The 16,695-nt window shown below is 39.2% G+C and overlaps 1 protein-coding gene across 1 annotated transcript in view; it reads left to right on the top strand.

Moving 5' to 3' along the window:
* The window catches only part of ADGRV1 (adhesion G protein-coupled receptor V1), a 534,581-nt gene that overhangs the window by 427,784 nt on the left and 90,102 nt on the right, over positions 1-16,695 (top strand). The window contains exon 86 of the mRNA XM_055138625.1: positions 9,277-9,434. Within this exon, the coding sequence (XP_054994600.1) occupies positions 9,277-9,434 (158 nt within the window). The remainder of the gene's footprint in view (positions 1-9,276; positions 9,435-16,695) is intronic.

A 16,695-nucleotide genomic window follows, 5' to 3' on the forward strand; every position in this document is an offset into this window, starting at 1 on the left:
GTGGCAGGCACAATCCCGTTTGCTCTCTCTCTCCATTTGGGTGTTGCAGTTTGCAATAGAGGTATTGAGTGGCCATTACGTTCAGTCTGTAGTCTACTTTCAGCTCGCATCTCCCATCCCGAGTGGGCCCTCCAAGCACCCTTTACTTGGTGCCCTTCTCTGTCTGAGCTTCCTTTACCCCCAGCATGTGAGGCCGGCTTCCAAGCTGTGGAGCAATCCTCCTGGTACTCATCTTTACTATTCTTAGTTATAACTCTCCCATTCTGTTACTTTATACTTCAAAAATGAGTACAATCTTTCTATGTCTGTCCCTCTCTTTCTGACTCATTTTAACTAACATGATACTTTCCATGTTGATCCACTTATACAAAAATTTCATGACTTCATCTTTTCTAACAGCTGCATAGTATTCCAATGTGTAGATGTACCAGGGTTTCTTTAACCAGTCATCTGTTCTCGGGCATTTGGGTTTTTTCCAAATTCTAGCTATTGTGAACAGTGCTGCAGTGAACATACAATTGCAGATGTCATTTCTACTACACTTTTTTGCATCTCCAGGATATATTTCCAAAAGTGGTATTGTTGGGTCAAATGGGAGCTCTATTTCTAATTTTTTGAGAAGCGTCCATACTGTTTTCCAAAAGGGCTGAACCAGTAGGTATTCCCACCAGCAGTGAAGGAGAGTCCCTTTCTCCCCACATCCATGCCAACATCCCTCGCTTTTGTTCTTTTGGATGTGGGCCAGTCTCTGTGGTGTGAGGTGGTATCTCATTGTTGTTTTGATCTGCATCTCCCTGATAATTAGTGATAAAGAGCATTTTTTTCATGTGCCTTTTAGCCATTCAGATTTCTTCCTTAGTGAAAGCCTCTGTTCATTTCATCACCCCATTTTCTGATGGCGTTGGATGTTTTCTTTTTGTCCAGTTCAACCAGTGCCTTGTAAATCCTTGATATTAACCCCTTACCAGATGGGTATTGGGTGAATATCCTTTCCCATTCTGTAGACTGTCTTTGTATTCTGATCCCTGTATTTTTTGAGGTGCAGAAGCTTCTCAGTTTAAGGTAGTCCCATTTGTTTGTCTCTGTTTCCACTTGCTTGGCCAGTGGAGTGTCACCTTTTAAAGATACCTTCTTTAACTTCAATGCCGTGGAGGGCAAATAATGAAAAAGAAGAAAGTGACATGAAAAAAGCAATCCTGTTCACAATCATGCCTCAGAAAATAAAAAATCAAGTACCTTGGAATCAGCTTAACTAAGAAGGTAAAGGACCTGTACAAAGAAAACTACAAAACGCTACTTCACAAAATAAAAGAAGACACAAGGAAATGAAAGCATATCCCCTGCTCATGGATTGAGAGAATTAACATTGTCAAAATGGCAATACTCCCCAAAGTAGTCTACAGATGCAATGTGATCCCTGTAAGGATGCCCATGAAATTCTTCAAAGAAATGGAGCAAACACTCCTGAAATTCATATGGAATGCAAACCCCTACGAATAGCTAAAGCAATTCTGGGGAAAAGGAAGATGGGAGGTGTTGTCTTCCCCAACCACAAACTCTACTACAAAGCAGTAATAATTAAAACAGCATGGTACTGGAACAAAGGTAGAGCCGCAGACCAATGGAGTAGGGTGGAATATCCTTACACACACCCTCAAATATATGATCACCTAATTTTTGATAAGGGAGCAAGAAATGTGAAGTGGAGCAAGGAAAGCCTCTTTAACAAATGGTGCTGGCAAAACTGGACAGCTACATGCAAAACAATGGGCTCAGACCTGTACCTAGCACCATGCACAAAAGTAAGATCAAAATGGATTAAAGACCCTATAGTTTTTTTTTAATATGGTCTTGGAAACTTGAAATGTTTTCAGATTTGCGCTATTGTGAATAGTGCTACAATGAACAATGAACACAGGAGTGCCAATGTTTTTTTTTTTTTCTGAATAATTTGAGGCACTTGGGGTAGATGCCCAGAGTAGAATTTCTGGGTTATATGATAGTTCAATTCTTTGTTTTCTGAAGAATGTCCACTTTGTTTTCCAAAAATGCTGTACCAGTCACCATCAGCAGTGAATGTGTATGCTTTCCTCTATAACACTGATTATTTTTGTTCTTTCTGATATGTGCCAGTCTCATTGGTGTGAAGTGATATATCATTGTTGATTTGGTTTGTATTTTCCTGAAAAGTGACGCAAAGCTTTTTTTCATAAATTTATTAGTGAAGTTTGTATGTAAAATGCAAGGATTGAGTTATGTGCCCTAGGACGCAGAAAATGATCACCAACACATTTACTCTTAGCATGGTTGTAGGAATAGTAGTAGTGGTATTTACGATAGGTCTCCTCAATTACTCTTTCTCCCCTTCCTCTATATAATATATAGAGTCAATATATTATCTTAATGTTCCATTTTTCTTTGTAGGGCTTAGCTGCTGTTTAATCTTAATATTTCTCTTAAACGTTTAACATCCAGTGACAGATGAATGGATAAAAAAATGTGGTATGTAATGGAATATCTAAGAAAAATAAAATATTACAGTTCATTGCAACTTATATGGAACTGGAGAGCATCATGTTGAACAAAATAAGTCAGATGGAGTAAGACAAAAATACCACATGAATTTACTCATCTGTGATATACATAAAGAAAAACCAAGGGAATAGACAGTAACCAAATGATGACAAATCCTTTGCATTGGATTACCAATCTCAGATTACCAAGCAGTGAGGGGAGTGTGGAAATGCAGAGATAACCATAGGTGATGTAGGGACAATAGGGGAAAGTTTGGGGTATTTCAGTGGAGAGCTTGGAGTTACTTGGGTGTTAGGACAAAGTAACTTTAGTGTTGGTTTTTTTTTTCAAATTTAGTTATTTGGGTTTTTTTTTTGAGATTCTCAGGGCTTAATCCTGGTATTGTGTTCAGGTATCACTCTTAATAGGCTCCGGGGACCATATGGGATGCCAGGGATTGAACCTTGGTTAACCGTGTGCAAGGCAAAGGCCCTAACCTAACCACTGTCTATCTCTCCAGCCTCAATACAATAACTTCATACTTAAATGCAATTAACATTAAAACTATTATAACCATGCTTCCTAAACTGCAATTTTAAAATAAATAAAATGTAAATATTAACACTAAACATTTTAAAACAGAGTTTAAATTTAAGGACTAAAGCATTATAGGATCAATTTCCCTTGATACAAAAAACTAGCTATCAGGACAGTAGAGAGATTATATTTTCCTACATTGCTTCTGGTTAAATTCAAAATTTCAATCTTTCCTTTTCAACAATATATTCATAAATTTATTCATTTAAACATCAATGTTCTTTAGTAGTCCATGTTTTACATATGTGAGGCTCTAAGTTCAGTCCTTTACCTCTGGGAAGAAAAGCAATATAATAATGAAAGGTATCTAGTTAATTATTTTTTTAAATTAATGTTTCTCAATTATTTCTATAAACTCTCCCAGTAATTTTGGATGCACTAGGAAATATATCCATATGCACATAGCTGCAAATGCACATAAATACACAAATTTACAGATAAATAAGAAGTGCATAAACAACATTATTTTTGGAAAAAATGTACATACACTGGATAAACAGGAGAAGTATTAAAATCATAAATATTAGATTAGATTTTATTTTAAATAATTTACATAATGACTAAAATCTATATGCTTCAGTTGATAGGATGAATAAACAAATATACTTTCTAACCAGAACATAGATAAGTATATGATAAATAAGAAATTCTTGATCCATATTACATTAAATAAATGCACTGTAGCACTGTCGTACCATTGTTCATCAATTTGCTTGAGCGGGTACCAGTAAGGTCTCCATTGTGAGACTTGTTGTTACTGTTTTTGGCATATCGAATACTCCACTTGGAGCTTGCTGGGCTCTCCGAAAGGGATGGAGGAATCGAACCTGGGTCTGCCACATGCAAGACAAATGCCCTACCCACTGTGCTATTGTTCCAGTCTACATTAAATAAATAAATGGAATAATACCAAATAGCCACCTACTTTACCCTCCAGATGAAATAGGGAATCCCATAAACTTTGATGCAGAGAAAAAAAGTTGGTTAAAGAACTGAATGTAGATATTGTTGTAGATGGCATCATTAAAGAATTTTTAAGATCTACCAGGGAGGTTGGCATAGGACACTGTGCGCCAAACTGTGATTTTGTCTTATTGCAAATACAAAAAGGAAATTGGAAGCAAACATATTGTTTGGAGGGTTCAGAGTGATAGGAGAGTGAATGGGGTTCTTGTGCTGCATGTGACAGACCAGATTGGATGCCTGGCACCCCATGTGATCCCCAAGCACTGCCAGGAGTGATGCCTGAGCAGAGAGCCAGAAGTAAACCCTGGAGCCACTGGGTATTGTCCTCCCTCATCTCCACCCCACCCCCCGCAAAAGACCCATATTGCGCCCATACCAAGGTCTTTTCTTACACATGTAACCCAGTTGTCACCTGCCTGAATTTATTTAGGTAAGGTTGTTCCTTAAAATATAATTTAAGGAGCCAGAGCAATAGTACAGCAGGTAGGGTATTTCCCTTGCACACAACCAGCCTAGGGCCGATCCCTAGCATCGCAAATGGTTCCCCAAGCACTGCCAACAGTGATTCCTGAGTGGAGAGCCAAGAGTATACCTTGAGCATCATCAGTGTGACCCCAAAATAAAAGAAATATATATATGTGTGTTATATATGTGTATATATACACATATATAATATTTGTGTATATATACACATATATAATATTTGTGTATATATACACATATATAATATATTGTTATATATTATATATGTGTGTATTATATATATGTAATTTAAATGGAATCATACCATAATCTTGAAACAGAGTCTATAGGGTCTCTCCCAGTATTTTGAGCAGTTCTAAGTGAAGTTTATGTCTCTCTCAGTCTCCTTTGCTTTTATGCTCTTCCAACCATGATTTCATACAGGAATAAAGAAACTGCAATACCCCATTCAGCCCACACGTTCAATGATACAAGTGAAGATAGTTCAATAACCAGAAAGGCTACCCAGAGAAGATAATAATTTTACAAAATTAGAAACTGACATAAGAAATTGTGACTGTTCCAAGGGTAAACTGGGCTGAAAAACAACTGAAAGCAATGAAACATCATCCACTTGTCAAATGTGGCTGAAAACAGAGAAAAGGATGAAATCAGGACAAGATTTTGTAATAAATTAAAATAATAAGTAAAAAAGAATTTACCCATGGAAATTTAAAAAGAAACAGCAAAAGTTAGTCACTTGATTGCAAGAGCCCCAAGGAGTAGTCAACACCAAAAGTGAGGAGGGTGGCTGGCGTCTCTGGGAGGTAGATTAGCTGGTAATTACAAGCAGCACACTTTCCTCGCCCTCTTTCAGAAGGCAGAGTCACATGGCCTTTGTCTCATTTTCTGGTTCCTGCCAGATCTGTGCTTGAAGCAATAGCTTCCAGCATGTTAATCAACTGCTTCCACAGCCCTGTTTGCTCATACTGTTCAGCCTGCTCATTTCATACACTACATTCAGTTTTTCCAAGAATTTGTTCCCAGCCTTATTTCAGAAACTATTCCTCACATGAGAGTCATAGTTTCCTAACTCCCACATTACTTGGATGAACTGCACATTTTACTCAGTTAGGCCGAAGGAAGTTCTGGTTGGTAAGGCTTCTCTCTCTCTCTCTCTTTCTCTCTTTCTCCTCTCTCCTCTCCCTCTGTCCCTCCCTCCCTTCCTCCCTCCCTCCCTTCCTCCCTCCCTCCCTTCCTCCCTTCCTCCCTCCCTCCCTTCCTCCCTTCCTCCCTTCCTCCCTTCCTCCCTCCCTCCCTTCCTCCCTTCCTCCCTTCCTCCCTTCCTCCCTCCCTCCCTCCCTCCCTCCCTTCCTCCCTCCCTCCCTTCCTCCCTCCCTCCCTCCCTCCCTCCGTCCCTCCCTTTCTCCCTCCCTGCCTCCCTCCCTCCCTTCCTTTCTTCTTTCCTTCCTTCCTTCCTTCCTTCCTTCCTTCCTTCCTTCCTTCCTTCCTTCCTTCCTTCCTTCCTTCCTTCCTTCTTTCCTTCCTTCCTTCCTTCCTTCCTTCCTTCCTTCCTTCCTTCCTTCCTTCCTTCCTTCCTTTTGACTTTGGGTAAAATAGAGTTCATTTACTCTGTGCCACTAGAAATCTCATTTGGATAAGGTTGATCAGAACATTCAAGTAATTATCTATTTGCCTTAAAGGAAAAGTTAGATTAGGAACATTGAAAATATGAAAGTTGACTCTCCCTCCTCCCCCCAAGACTGTGTCTGTTTTCTGTACTGTAATTTTATATAACTTATTTCAAAAAAAATTTTAAGGTGTCTGAGATTAGCAAAAGAGGTAGCGAGGACAGAGTTGAAAGGATGCTGAGACTGATTGAGGGATACAGGTACTTTGGTGGTGGGTTTAGCATAATGACTCTGTAACCCTATATCATATAAGCATATACGTTCATATAAATCAGCATTACCTATATAAAATTCATGTAGTAATTATAAGATGGCTATTAGATGGCATACAATCAAGGGATGTGGAAGACACATCCAACTCCACCTACTTCCGATGGGCTATCACTCGAGTAACACTACCCCCATGGATTACTCATTTAGCTCAATATCATGTTTCAGAATCTATCGGATGCCCAATCCTTATGAGAGTTAGTGCACAAGGTAGATTGTGGAGGGACAAGGGGATAAATCACAGCTGGACAGGAGTGGGCAAGAGAAAGGCCCTGTAGTCCTGAATTGCCTGAGATACAGAATAAGGCAGGACTGGCTGCCGACTGGACCAGGGTGCTGTGGGGTCAATGTTCTTCTAGTTAAATGAGATGACCCCATGTTGATCATGTGGACAAATGTAGCCACCTACCTTGTGGGATGCTGAAGAAATAGGGGTGTAGGAGGAGGAGTGGGTGGAAAATTTATTTTTCCATTCTCTGAAATAATGGCCAGCATGGAAAAGCTGTTTATTAGAGAAGCAGAGAAATCACAAAGGGAACTTTAGGAGCAGTGAGACTCAGGTAACTCCTTTTTCTTCTCAGGAGCTGCTGGTTACTAATAACATTTTAGAGGTCCACTAATACATTTTTTTTCTTTTCGGGTTACACCTGGCGATGCACAGGGGTTACTCCTGGCTCTGCTCTCAGGAATCACTCCTGGCGGTGCTCAGGGGACCATATGGGATGCTGGGAATCGAACCCGGGTCAACCACCACGTGCAAGGCAAACGCCCTACCCGCTTTGCTATTGCTCCAGCCCCCACTAATACATCTTCTAATTTCAGTTTTGAACCATAACGGTATACTATTATTTGGGGATCTGCTTTCAAAGACTGCTCAAAAAAAATTTTAAAAAGCTTAGGCATTTTATTTATTTATTTATTTTATAAAGTACTTCACAATATTTGATTACATTTAATATTCAAACACCAACCCCACCACCATTACACCTTCCCATCACCATATTTCGGATGTTTCCATCCCGAACCCAACCCTCCCCTAAAGCAGAACCGAAATAATTTATTTTGTATTGTTTGTTTTGAAAAACCATGGAAAATGTTCCAAAAAAGTTTCCTTAAAGAAAAGAGTGTGAAGATTGTTGTACTTCCTGACATTATTAAACCCTTCTATAAGAAATCACTAACATGTTGTTAAAGGTTGATTAGACAAACATTTTAAACAGGAGACAAACGGAGTCAGGTATTGGGAAGTGTAGATGTGGGAAAATCAAACTTATACCATAACAGTCTGTGCAAAATAAGCTTGCTCCCAGAGTAGTTCAAAAGAGAATCCTGAATTATTCTTATTTTACAGCCTGAAGTTGAATTGTGATGACATTTTGCAAAGTAAAAATAAAGCAGTGAAGCTTGTATGAGTTGTCTCATCATTATCTGAGTTTATCTAAACATCCAGTCTATGTTACTGAATCTTGTGATTCAGATGAAAAGAAAAAGAAAATAGCAAAAGCCAAGGTACATAAAAATTAATAGCCAGCATGACCACTATTTTTAGTGCATAAGTATATTCAAGAACAGGCCACTGATGTCCATCTGTTTTATTTAATCATATGCCTGTTACCTAAAGCACCGAGGTTTACAGATGACATATAGATAAGTGTAGAGAGAAGAATTCAAGCCTCATACTGTTGAAATTAAATTCTAAAATTCAGGAAATTCATCATCCTGACATTTCTTTGCAGATGCAGAATGTGTGTTGAAATAGCTCTTGATATGTATCTTGTTTACATGAGGAATACATTTAGCAGATCATGTTAATTAGAAAAATACCCAAGTCAGGTCTTTAATAATGTATCTTTTATTAAATATAAAATGGAAGCACTGTTTTCACACACTCAAGAACAAGTGATGCCCTTGATTCCTTATATTTTGGGGTTTGCAGTTTCTTCCTCAAACTTAAAATGAAAACATTGGAAAAATATTTTAATGATTCATTATGATTAAAGTAATACAGTCTTATAAGTTGTGGGAGATATATCCTTCATTGAGTACCTCAAAAGTAACTTTAGGTATTGATACCTTGTTTGAAAGCTCCCCATTTTAAGATTTTTTTCTTGTAAAATGTGTAAATAACAAGGGAACTTTATGACCTATGAGTATAAATTTCCAGCTGAATCTGTAGAACTGTTTTCCATGGAATTTCAGTATTATCAAATTATTAACCTAGGATCTCATTATTCCAAATAAACTTCAGTGGCAATACATGCAGTTATGCAGCATAGTCTCTGAATGTAAACATCATTATTTTCAGAGAATATATGCTTCTTGGGGTAGGGGGAGGGAATATACTTTAAGAATAACATGATTACCCTTCATTTAAAAAATATCAAGAATAGAGGATGGAACTAACAACTTTGACCATGAAGATTCTTTCCATTTATCTATCAATGATACCTTCTTACATATAGTTTTCAGTGAGTCTTTGGTCTCAGTAAGCAAAGAAGATAGAACTGGGAAACTTGCACAAATTTATTTGGCTGTAACTTTTTATGAAGTTTTATGAGTATCTTAAGTAATGCATGTTCTGTGGAGCTTGTTGTTTAAAATAGTGGGTTAGATTGTAGTCTTTGTTCAAACAAAGCTTTCATTTGGCAAACCAAAAATTCTCTTTTGCCAACATTTATTTACAGGAAGAGCTTATCTAGGTGGTGGCGTAATTAACTGAATTTGGACTTGCTAGTGTGGAAGTCTTCTAAGTTATATCTTATCTTCTCTCCTCCAGGTGCTTCATCCCAAACGTCTACGCAGCCCTCTTCACTGCAGCCCTGGTTCCTTTAATGTGCCTGGTGGTGGTGTTTGTGGTATTCATCCATGCCTACCAGGTGAAACCTCAGTGGAAAGCATATGATGACGTCTTCAGGGGAAGAACAAATGCTGCAGGTTTGGAAAAAACTGTACTTTCACTTTGGGGATGGGAACATTTTAGTGAAGGGGAATGTCACTGACTCTTTTTATCACCCGGCCCCCAAAAGAGTGAAGTTAGATTCAGCTTTCAGTTTTGAAGCCATAAATTAAGCTACAGTTCTCCAGTTTCTCCTGCTTCATGGGACTTCCTGGCTTCTCTCTTTCTTCAGGGCTCCTTAAGTTTTATTGCTGGCTCCAGTTTTGTCCTTAAGATATTAGTGTTCAAGTAATGACTCACAGTCGTAGGGAGCTGCTTTCCCAAGCTTTCTTCAACTGAAGTAAAGGGTCCAACCTGTGCAATCTGTTCATTTCATTCACTTTCTGAAACTCCATCACAAACAAAACTCCATAATGCTCGTAAATGCCCTTTTTGCATGTGGAGCTCTGATTGTGCTGACAGATGTTTTAAAACATATGTGATCAGACAGCTTCATAAGTGACTGCACATGTCTGGTTACTTAACAGTGCAAGTCTTTCCAGCTTAAATTGGCTTTCACTGTAGCTCATTTTTTCCCTTTGAATCATACTTAGCACAGGTTTTTATGATCTGAATCTTTTTTTGTTATTAGATTAGAGTCTCTTAGGAATTTTCTTTACTAGGAACAATTATCTTTGTACAATTTTTTTTTCTCTAAAAGGGTCTGAGTGACTAGAATATAAGGGAAAATTGTATGGGAGGGCAGTCCATCTTCTTCCAATGAAAAAGAGAAGCCTCATTTTTAGATTTAACAACTATAAAACCAAATGAATAGCAGTGATTCTTCCCACTTTAAGTGTTTTTTCAGATTTTAAGCAAGATACCATTTATAAAGTCCCAGAATAAATAGTACATGAGGGACTCAGTAAGCATTGTTTTAAAGGATAATAAAATGCCATCTCTTTAATGTAAGCAGAGTCCTAGTTCCTGAACTGGACCAGGGAAGATACAAAATCAAGTGTTATCTTCTTGGTGCAAAGAAAGGAATTGTTTTATATTAGTTGTAGGATATTTTGTAGCATCACAGTATCTAGCCAGCTCTTCTCTCTGATTTAGCATGCAATCGTTGTGCAAACACACAAAAATATTCTTTAAGGTTACTATTAGCACAAAATTCTTCAATCAAAAAGCAATCTTCAGTGTAGAAAATCTAATTTTTCTTGGGTCAGAGAATTCATCCAGAAACTGTTTTTATTCAACTTGGTTAACCATCTTATTTGAATGTGTATTCTCTTTTGAAGGAAAGTGTTGTTTGTTTCTGTCCCTGATGATATGCTATGGTTTGTTTTCTATGAAACACGAAAGTTTCCGTGTTTGCATGTTCTCATGCATGTAACATAAAGTTCTAACTGAATGAGTTCATCCTTTGCATACGTCAAGTATGCTTTTAGAATATGATTCTTCCTGCATCTGGTGAATACATAATATTGTTACTTCTAGCATTTACATCTCAACTAGAGAAATCTCTTCTCCAATGAAATATTACCATTAATAAATCATTGCTGTATTATAGTTTTTCAAGTTAAAAATTTATAAATTTCTAATTTTCCTATTCCTATGACAGAATAGTCACTATACTAGCCATTATCTCATTCTTGGATTGTTACTGTATTTTCCTAATAGTCACAGATCTTAGACATTTTTTTCTCCAGTCCATTTTCTCAGATATTTATATTTCAGCTGTATACGGTGGACCCCCTTCCTTCCAGCATTAAAACAATTCAGTCACTCTCTGACTGCATAAAGTTCAGCCTCTAGTCTCAGATATGATTCCCCACAGTTAACCCCTCAGTCATGTTTTCATCCCAAAGGTTGTTACTATTCTGCATTATGACCATGTCACACTTACTTGCTAAAATTACCTGATTCTATTATCTTGTCTCATATAAATAACCTGTTCTTTTGACCTCATCATTAGTTGTTTGAACAAACACATATTCTTCTTAAGGGATGTAGGAGAATGAGGAGGAGAAAAATATTAAAGGAGCTTATGGCCTTCTCATAATATTCATTAGCTACCCCAAATCAGAAAAAAGTCAGTCACTTATGTATTTTTTTGTTTTGGGGCCACATCCAGCTATTTTCAGGCTAACTCCTGTGCTCAGGGCTCTGTGATCACTTTTGGCATAGCAATGTATGGTGCTGGGGATAGAATATAGGTCACTGCATGCAAGGGCAGTGTCTTACCCGCTGTGCTATCTTTCCAGCCCTAATATATAATTTAATAAGAATAGATTTAAATTATGTGTGCTGCAGAGACTAGCACACATCCAAAAGAACAAAAGCAACCGCTGTTGGAGAGGATGTGGGGAGAAAGGGACCCTTCTACACTGCTGGTGGGAATGCCGACTGGTTCAGCCCTTCTGGAAAACAATATGGACGACTCTCAAAAAATTAGAGGTTGAGCTCCCATTTGACCTAGCAATACCACTGCTGGGAATATATCCCAGAGAGGCAAAAAAGTATAATCGAAACAACATCTGCACATGTATGTTCATCGCAGCACTATTTACAATAGCCAGAATCTGGAAAAAACCCGAATGCCCTAGAACGGATGATTGGCTGAGGAAACTTTGGTACATCTATATAATGGAATACTATGCAGCTGTTAGAAAAAAGGAGGTCACGAATTTTGTATTTAAGTGGATGGGCATGAAAACTTTCATGCTGAGTGAAATGAGTCAGAAAGAGAGAGACAGACATAGAAAGATTGCACTCATCTAGGGTATATAGAATAACAGAGTGGGAGACTAACACCCAAGAATTGTAGAAATAAGTACTAGGAGGTTGACTCCATGGCTTGGAGGCTGGCCTCACATTCTGGGGAAAGGGCAACTCAGAGAAGGGATCACCAACTATAATGTAGTCGAAGGCCATATGGGGGAAGGGAGTTGCGGGCTGAATGAGGGCTAGAGACTGAGCACAGTGGCCACTCAACACCTTTATTGCAAACCACAACAGCTAATTAGAGAGAGAGAACAGAAGGGAATGCCCTGCCACAGTGGCAGGGTGGGGTGGGGGGAGATGGGATCAGGGAGGGTGGGAGGGATGCTGGGTTTACGGGTGGTGGAGTATGGGCACTGGTGAAGGGATGGGTTCCCGAACTTTGTATGAGGGAAGCATAAGCACAAAAGTGTATAAATCTGTAAATGTGCCCTCAGGGTGATTCACGAATTAAAAATAAATTAATTAATTTAAAAAAAAATGCAAAACCCTGAAATACAAATATCCTAGCTATGCTGATTTCATGTTATGATAACAGATTACTCCAAAGGCAAAATAGACACTAGCAAGCAATGCTCTCTGCTAAAGCACAACCAGAGATCATAGGAAAACCTCACCAGCTCACTACTTGATCTACCCAAAAGACAGATGTATCTATTTACCTTAAGGTATGTGATAACACTGCTTTGGGAAGTAGGAATAAAAGGAATTCAGGCATTGCTGTTAGAAAACCTGACAATGCTGGGGAATAACAGAAATGGTGTGCATTTTTTATGTATTTTTATGTGAGCTTGCAGACTAAGCTTGTGGTCCTGGCAGAAACTAAGTTCTGGGTAAAAATAAATAAACAAGTAAATAAATAAATGGAAAAAAATAAATAAAATAAAATAAAATAAATTATGTGTGCTGTATAAGAGAGACTGTCTGAGATCATTATGTCGACCAAGACCACCCATGGTAACTCATAGAATGCCCAATCTAAACGTTGAACAGGGGAGTCTCCTGGTGGACAGTTCCACAATGAAATTGACCACATCATATTCAATCGAAGGTTTTGTCTGACCGAAGTCACCCTTGTCCCAAAATTCCAAACGGGATGGACCAGCATCTCTTTTGTGCAAAATTCTACTTCACTGAGTGGGGAGAAAGGACTGCAAAGTTTAAGTTTAAAAAGAGAACTCCCAGAATACCACTAACTGGGAGCTCTTTGGCATTATTGTGGCAAAATGGGAAGATGCCATCCTTGACAACATCAACGAGGAATACGATTGACTGGTTCAGCACCTCCATGACTGCGCAAAGAATACCGAGAGTGGGAAAGCCACAGACAGACACCTGTCTTCGGAAACTCTCGATCTCATTCGCCACGTGGTTTGGCATGAGCTTCAGGTAATCACCAGCTAATGTCCAAGCTACCAAAGCTGTGCAGAGAAGTGATAAAGGAAGACCTCAAAGAAAGAAGAGCAGCAGTGTTGGCTGATGCAGCAGAAGCTGGGAAAAGCATTCGCAATGCTCGCCTGTCCTTCACCAACTACAAGACCAAGATGACTGTCCTTCAACGTCCTGATGGATCTATCACATCTTCCAGAAGGGCAATGGAGAGGATTATTCACGACTTCTACTCAGATCGCTTCGACAGCCACATCTGCCTGCCCACATACCAAATTCCACAGGATGGATATGTCATTCCTAATGCTCTCCATTCTGAAATCTGACAATCCATTTTGTCGGTAAAGACGCGTACAGCACCCGGTCCAAGACAACATCAGACCTGAATACCTGAAGAATCTGCCACCAGTACTCATCAGTACACAGGCTCAGCTCTTCACACTCTACCTGTCTGAATGCAAGGTTCCATCCCAATGGAAAACCAGCAGGACTGTTCTGTTGTACAAGAAGGGAAACATCCAGGACATCGGCAACTATCGCCAAATCTGCCTGTTATCCATCATCTACAAGTAGTTCACTCTAGTCATCCTGAATAGAATAGGCGGAACACTAGAAGGACAACCATGCAAGCAAGCCAGTTTCCAAAAAGGATTCAGCATGATAGACCATATCCACATGGTGACCAAACTCATTGAAGTTTCGCGAGAGTTCAAAATGCCGCTCTGTCTAATGTCATTGATTTAAAGAAGGCCTTTGATTCTGTTGAGACTGAAGTGCTCATCGAAACCCTAGCCCAACAGGGTGTTCAAACTCAGTACATCGAGATCCTCTGCTAGCTGTATTACAGATTCACCACCAAGATCTCACCATTCTACAAGGAAGTGATCATGGTCATAGAGAGGGGTTCGGCAGGGTGATACCATTTCACTTAAACTCTTCAGTGCCACCCTTGAGAACGTCATGCGATGACTGGAATGGGAAGGAATTGGAGTAAAGATAGACGGTCGGCAACTGCACCACCTCCACTTCGATGATGACATTGTTCTCATAACACCAAATATCAGCCAAGTGGCAAGAATGCTGGCTGACTTCGACCACGAGTGTGGAAAGCTGGGACTGCAGCTGAATCTCACCAAGAAAATGTTCATGAAAAACAAACTAGTCCCTGACGTTGCATTTGCCCTCAACAGAACCAACATCTCCGAATGCAGCAGCTATGTACCAGGGTCAAGAACTCAACATGAGGAACAATTTGGCACCAGAACTGCACAGGAGGAAGAGAGCAGTGTGGAACACCTTCAAGAGCGTCAAAGAAATGGTTAAGAGGATGAAGAACCTCTGGCTCTGGGCACATATTTTTGTCTCCATCGTTCTTCCTGCACTAACGTATGCCTCAGAGACCTGGGCCCTACGAAAACAGAATGAGGAATGGAAAGAGCTATGCTTGGAGCATCATGTTTCACTCAAGTGAGAGAATAAATCTGGAGTTCAGAATCTTCTGTCAAGGATTAAGAATCAGGGATCATTGGTGGAGGTGAATGGGCACTGGTGGAGGGATGGGTAAACGATCACTGTATGAGTAAAATGCAAACACAAAAGTTCATAAGTTTGTAACTGTACATCACAGTGATTCTCTAAGAAAAAAAATTTTTTAATTAAACAACCAGGAATAAAAAATCAGGGACACTGTCAAAAATTTTTGCTAGGTGTCAAAAATCAGATAGGCCGGACACGTAATGCAATTTACAGATGACCGCTGGACTAAAGCTGTTACCAAGTGAATTCCATGGAACGTGAAAAGACCACGTGGCCACCCTCCTACGAGATGGTCAGACTTCTTTGTCAAAACCTTCAATGAATGGTTTGAAGCTCTTTGTGTTCCTGGCATGAGCAGATACCACTGGGCTACACTACCACGTGACAGGGATAAACAGAGACATTACTGGCACCTGCTCGAGCAAATCGAAGATTAATAGGATGACAAATGATACAAGTGCTGTATAAACAGAACTGGATTTGCCTAACACCACTTTCAACTCTTTTTTTTTTCATATAAATTCTGGAAGCTCCCAATAAGTGCCTTTCAGTGAAGCCTTTGGAAGAGCTTCTTTATGAAAATGCCAAATAAGAGCTATTCTGCCTTTGCCTGTGCCTCTAAATTATATTTGCCTATAGCCTTTGTGACACTAAGAATGGAACGGTGACTTGTTTTGGTATGTTTAGTCCATTTTCTTAATAAATTGCAGATTCATTGAGGAAAAGAAATACTTATTATTCATCTCTTTGTCACCAGGGCCTTGCAAAGGAATTGAAAGAGCATAATTAATATTTGTTGGATAAATGATTCACTAATAGCTATCAATGCAACATAAAATCTCCTACCAGTGAATGGCCATGCAAATTACAGCATTTATAAGAAAAGTCTGTTACTTTATCAGGAATAAAAATTAAAGGATTTGTTGATTTGTTTGTGGATAACCTTTGAAAATTACTAGCAGTACTAGCACCCCAGATGGTCTCTGGAGTGACCCCTTCATGCAGAGCCAGGCGTAAGCCCTCAGCAACACTGGGCTTAGCCCTCCCCAGACATTTTTTTTTTTCGATATTTTCTCTTTACTTTCTGTTTCCTTTATTGGTACACATCAAAGCTCTGACAATCGTTTGTGGCTCTCTGGAGTGCTCCATTTATTCTGGTCCTGGGATCTGGGGTACTGGTTCTGGAATCACAGTGCAGTGAGGATCTCATTCAGAGATATGGGACAGTGCCGAGGGTTGAACTCTCGATCTGAGCCTTATCCCTGAGTGGCTGATCCAAGACAGGGGTGGGGGAACATCATTCAAAGAGAATAAAGAGTAAGTAACGTTTTAATAAATATGTTAGGATGCTCAAAAATATAAAACTGCAGTCATTAAATGATGACACTACAGGCTACTACTCTGCTGTTTTCTCCATCTTATCTACTTATTTTTAACAGTTTCACCAAGATATCATTTGCAGACCGTCAAGTACACCTGTTGTGTGGTGCCATGGTCTTTAGGATATTTGAGTTATGCAGCCTAAACCCAGCCTCATGTTAGAAGGTTAGATTGTTTATGATCACGAAGGGAACCCTCATATGCATTAACGAACTGCTCTCTCTCCTTGGC

This window comes from Sorex araneus, chromosome 1 (genome assembly GCF_027595985.1).
Source record: "Sorex araneus isolate mSorAra2 chromosome 1, mSorAra2.pri, whole genome shotgun sequence".
NCBI lineage: Eukaryota > Metazoa > Chordata > Mammalia > Eulipotyphla > Soricidae > Sorex > Sorex araneus.